General features: G+C 50.8%; 1 protein-coding gene across 5 annotated transcripts in view; it reads right to left on the reverse strand.

The window, feature by feature from the left end:
- tafa5a (TAFA chemokine like family member 5a) overlaps positions 1 to 5,464 on the reverse strand; it is a 570,061-nt gene extending 564,597 nt beyond the window's left edge. For 4 of the 5 annotated variants that reach the window (XM_078419802.1, XM_078419801.1, XM_078419796.1 and 1 more), the window contains exon 1: positions 4,206 to 5,464. In XM_078419802.1, coding sequence (XP_078275928.1) covers positions 4,206 to 4,308 — 103 coding nt within the window. In that variant the 5' untranslated portion in view covers positions 4,309 to 5,464. The remainder of the gene's footprint in view (positions 1 to 4,205) is intronic. The other variant, XM_078419800.1, reaches the window with a different exon arrangement.
- Between the last annotated feature and the right edge of the window lie 536 nt (positions 5,465 to 6,000).

Here is a 6,000-nt window from a genome sequence, read left to right on the forward strand (position 1 = left end):
ATTATCAATACCAACCTGTGTCACAATAGTTGTCAGATATTCTGCATAACTTTGCCAGTAATAGGGGTTGTTTTAAAGCACAGAAATTATGTTGTTTCAGAATTAATGAACGATATTTTAAAATTGAGAATATGCATTTGCCAATGCAACATTGGTCTTGAAACTAAAATATTCTATTTGTTTAAAACTATGATAATGCCTATTATACATTAATACGAGATAACCCATTGTTCCTTTAAACTGTATATTTGTCAACCTGTAATCACGATTAACTCGGGAACGCCAAATACTCGGCAGGCAAATATTTCTAAATAGCTCAAAACAAAACTAAAGCTAATCAAACTATTGTTTGCCTCGACATTCCTATCTATTTTTGCAACGTATGCAGAAGAGCAATTTCCCTTGTTGTTTGAGCAGGTGCAGTTCAGTTAAAGTCTTACTGTTTACCTATCAAATGCCCTGCACATCCTTATTAAATCCAGACAAGATACCTTTGCTCTTCCCTGGTATTCAATGCCACGTGTCACGCACACGGGAACAGCGGGTAAGGTGGGTTTTTTTTTGTAATATTACACACTCCACATTGTTCAAAGGGGAATAACCTTGACTCTTTTAAGTCTGATCTGAATCCCGTCGTTTAACCCTGCATTGTGTCACTATAGCAACAGAGGAAAGTGCACTTTTGCATCCAACCAGCGGAAGGCACCAACGGATCCATCGTTTTACAGCAAAGGGTTCTAGTTTCCGCAAGGAAATCCCCCCTCCCCTCCCCTCCCCTCCCCTCCCTCCTCATCCCAGTAACTCGGTAGAAGCCCTGCAAAGCATCGAGCACTGATGCAAGTAGCTCAGGTAGAGGCATGTGTTGGAATCTTGTTCAGCTCCCTCACTGATTGAACACAAAATCATCGAATGGGGAAAACCTGAACTTCGGCCCCTTCACTGCTCCGTGCCCACTGCTGTGTGCAAACTGCAGGGCCGGCGGCGAGTGAACACGGGGGGGTGGCAGCGTGAAGGCACCCGGCCACTTCCCTGGATAAACCCCGCTCTAGAGCCGGGAGAGACTGGCCCTTGGGGCGCAATGTAACATTGCTTCGTTCCCTCAAACCAAACCTCTACAATCCACTTCCCTCTTGTTAGATTTAAACGCTGCTTTGATGATCATCGCCCTGGGAGATGAGCGGTGCCGGCTCCCTCCAGTTAGACGCACCAGTCATCTCCCAGCTGCTTACATGGTTAATCATATCAAAGACTCGCGTTCTGTTTCAATTTGGGGAGGATTTTTTTCCACATATTGTAAAAGAATGTAACATACAAGGACAACTCAGTATTCTGTGTTCCAGACTTATGTCATCCCGTATCGCCCTTTGACAGTGAAAGGCGAAGCGGCAGACCAAACGGAATTAAGACCAAATGCGGGGAGCTGCAGCTTTACCAGTGTTCCCAGTACAGCACGACTACATGGGACCATGCAAACCAGCACCAGACCAGCCGCACTCCCGCTCTGTTGGGAGGGGAGGGAGGGGAGGGATGGGAGGGATGGGAGGGATGGGAGAAGAGATGGAGGAAGGAAGGGAGGGAGGGAGGGGAGGGAGGGGATGGACGGAGGAAGAGAGGGAGGGAGGGAGGTGCAGCCGGGTTTACTGAGCTCAGGACACTTCCGCCACTGACCGGCTTCTTGGTCAAACGTCCTGCATCTGCCTCTGATCTTGACCTGAACTTTAACGTTCAGTCACCTACGTGCTCCGAGTCCGCTGACTGAACAAAACGTTGGAGCAGATGAAGGGCCCGGATCCCATTTCCCTCCACAGATGCTGCTCGACCAAATGAATCTATCCGATTGTACCTTTTTTTTTAAAAAGTTAACAAACGGGTATAAATAAAGATTGGTGGGAGCAAGAACATAAAATGTGCGCGGACATGGACATGTGGGGAGATATATCACCCGTGCCGGGAGAAGTTTGCAAAGACTGGCGCTCGGTTTACACACACGGGGAGATTTCACTGCCAGGTGTTTGCGAGAGAGGGGACCACTTCCTCATCTGTATCCGTGTCTCCGTGCACAGCTACACGCTCCTTGTTGGCATCGAGCTGCCACACACACACACACAGGCACACACACACAGGCACACACACACAGGCACAGGCACAGACACACACAGGCACAGGCACACAGGCACAGACACACACACACAGGCACACACACACACACACAGGCACACACAGGCACAGGCACACACAGGCACAGGCACACACACACAGGCACGCACACACACAGGCACAGACACACACAGAGACACACACACACACACAGGCACACACACACACAGGCACACACACACACACAGGCACAGACACACACAGAGACACACACACACAGGCACACACACACACAGGCACACACACACACAGGCACAGACACACACAGAGACACACACACACACACACACACAGGCACAGACACACACAGACACACACACACACACACACACACACAGAGGCACAGACACACAGAGGCACACACACACAGGCACACACAGGCACGCACACACACACAGACACACACACCCACACAGGCACACACACACACAGACACACACACACACACACAGACACACACACACACACACACACACACAGACACACAGCAGCTGAGAGAGCGGAACTGAAACCAAATGTCCGCCGGGGCTCGGAGAAGCAAAGAGAGGTCTTGTCAACAAGAAAGCGAACTCGAATGACTTTCCCCCCTCAACCCATTTTCCAATAAGGCGGCTTTACTGCCTCAGAAGTAAAACACTGCAAATACTGAAACAAAAACAAAAAAAACCAATGCCTGAAATACTGTCGAGTCGAGCAGCGTCTGCGGTCTTTCCGCGCCCCCAGACTTGGTGGGAGATTGTCCCACAGACGCTGCCTGAGCCGGAGAGGAGAGACATAGAAACGTAGAAAAATAGGTGCAGCAGTGGGCCATTAGGCAGTTTGAGCCAGCACCCATTCAATATGATCATGGCTGATCATCTAAACTCAGTCCCTGCGCTTTCCCCGTTCCCCTTGATTCCTTCAGCCCCAAGAGCTCAATGTGAACTCTCTGTTGAAGCGGCGCTTGTGATGCCCTGCCTCCGGGCGTGCAGCGTAGGTTTACTAGGTTAATTCCCGGAATGGCGGGACTGTCATATGTTGATAGACTGGAGCGACTAGGCTTGTACACACTGGAATTTAGAAGGATGAGAGGAGATCTTATCGAAACGTATAAGATAATTAAGGGGTTGGACACGTTAGAGGCAGGAAACATGTTCCCAATGTTGGGGGAGTCCAGAACAAGGGGCCACAGTTTAAGAATAAGGGGTAGGCCATTTAGAACTGAGATGAGGAAGAACTTTTTCAGTCAGAGAGTTGTGAATCTGTGGAATTCTCTGCCTCAGAAGGCAGTGGAGGCCAATTCTCTGAATGCATTCAAGAGAGAGCAAGAGAGAGCTCTTAAGGATGGCGTAGTCAGGGGGTATGGGGAGAAGGCAGGAACGGGGTACTGATTGAGAATGATCAGCCATGATCACATTGAATGGCGGTGCTGGCTCGAAGGGCCGAATGGCCTCCTCCTGCACCTATTGTCTATTGTCTGTTGAACGCCGCCAGCGCATCGCCACGACAACCAAGTTAGATGTGTTGAAACATTTACACTCAAGCCAACTTGAACAGCCCATCTCTAAAGTACAGCGTCACCTCGGCATTACTGCACAAGCAAACGGATCACAACAGTTTTAAAGACCATGTCACACATCGACCTGGAGTGAGCGCCTTTCACGGGTCAACAACAACCCTGGACTGAGGGAGTCCCGGCTTCTCCTGGTGCCTGTACGGCCGCTCGGCCTCCCACGCTCCTGCTGTAATCGCCACCGTAAACCAGCCACACTTGTGTCAATGCGATTTCAGCAACAACAAAAAAACAGCGCAAGAGCCCGGGTGAAATCTGAACACGGGGGGGGGACATTCAGGTATCAATCAGCCAGAGACTGTAACCAAGATAACTAACACACCGGTGCGTACACCAGCCTTCCTGCCCCTCCACACAGCTTGGGTTGAGTTCTCCTGAGCGGGACCCAACACCAGACTGACCACTGAGTTAATGCAGGTCCCGGCTCAACGACATGCGAGGGATGACTGGGCGAGTAAAGGGAGGCGCAGCAGACAGATGGGGAACTTGTACTCACTGCAGTATGCGATCAGCAGGCTGCCGATGATCATGACTGCCCAGAAAGTTGAAGACATGCCGGGCCAGCGGTCGCCATCCTTGCGGCTGCTCGGCGGAGCCATGGCGAGGAGGGAGGGGGGGTCCTTTTCAGTTTCGCTTCACAAACCAAATCTCCTCTCCAGCGAAGCCCTTCCTCCACGTGTAAGCCCTACCTAGCAGCGACATGTCTGTCTCTCCTGTGAGATCGCCGCTCAGCATCGCCTTGACACACACACACGGCTGGAGATGCACTTGCACACTCCCACAGCCGGGATAACTGTGGCTAACAACGGCGACACCTGCAGACAGACCAGCCCCAGGTGCACTTTATTCAAACTCCTCGACGGATTAATAAAAAATAGACATTTATCATCGATGAACGGGCTTGGTTGTCTTGCGCCTCACGGAGTTCTGCATTCGGGACTCTGGTGACTGATCCGAACCTTGTACAACATCCCAGCACGTTGGGGGGGGGGGGGCCGAAGCCCAGCTTCGCCTTGACAGTAACTTGTAACAGCACCCCTTTTAAAGAGAGAGATCCGAGTCAGGACGAGGAGAAAGCGTGGGGGCAGGAATGGGGAGAGCCTGGTGTCGGTGGGTGATGGCCACACACATACACACATACACACAGACACACACAGACACAGGCGGCAGTACAACAATATCCACCAGCAAACGTTGGAGCCCCAGCCCGGCGGAGATGCTGCTGCACTTTCCCGGACCTGGTTGGGTGGGTGGGTGGCAAGAGAGAGTCTTCAGTCACTTGCCCCTTGCCCCGAGGGAAGGCGGACACCCGGAGTTTTCAAGGGCGCTTCTGCGAGCCTCTGGTCAGTAACACAGTTCCAAGCTGGGGCGGAGAATTCAAGCCTCTCGCACCGTCTGACGCAGCCCCCTCTTTAAGCGAGGAATCGTGTTCAATTCCCGAGCACGCCCACAATACTGGCTCTCAGGGCAAGACTGGGAAACAGCATTTTAAACCATCGCTTTTCTTTTTAAAACAAACAAACACAACAACAACAACAAAAAACAACGCCATTCCACTAAGCGTTTAGTGGATATCAAAATGGTGTTTCTGCTGAAATAAAATCAGCAATGAATGCTGGAAGCTCTTCAGCAGCAGAGGCAACATCTGCGGAACGAGAAGCAGGTGAACTAACGCTTCTGGTTGCCAGTTTCCACGCTGCCCGGAGTGCTGTCAGGCGGGGTCGGGTATTTTGCAGGTAGGTGCAATGTTGACAAAATGTCTCAAAGGCATAACTTTACAAGTGGAAGATTTTGCACGTAATCGTTCAACTACTGGGGCAGAGACGAGGAACACAAGGAGCAAAACACACACACACTGTGCCGAAGGAATTCAGCGACTCGCCGAGTTACTCCAGCACTTTGTTTCTGTTCCAGATTCCAGCATCTGCAGTCTCTTGTGTCTACAGGGAGATGCGGAACGTGAGGTTGTGTGTGGGTTTTTGCTTCTTGCTACGATAGATTAAAGGAGAGACTGTGTGCGGGCTACAGCATTATGATCTCTCTCGCATCTGTGCCAGACTATAATGCTGAAGCCAGCTTGACATATGCTCTAAGGGTACAGTGTTCCGCCACCATTCGAAGGGTTTGGGCACAAAATGCTGGAGTAACTCAGCGGGTCAGGCAGCATCTCTGGAGAACATGGATAGGCGACGTTTCCGTTTCAGGTGAAGACCCCTTTACTCCGCTTTAAATTCACTGCCTATCACTCTGCTCCAGATTAGGCTCTCACTTTGTGTAATATAAACAAATGC

The sequence above is a fragment of the Rhinoraja longicauda genome, chromosome 23, assembly GCF_053455715.1.
Source record: "Rhinoraja longicauda isolate Sanriku21f chromosome 23, sRhiLon1.1, whole genome shotgun sequence".
Taxonomy (NCBI): domain Eukaryota; kingdom Metazoa; phylum Chordata; class Chondrichthyes; order Rajiformes; family Arhynchobatidae; genus Rhinoraja; species Rhinoraja longicauda.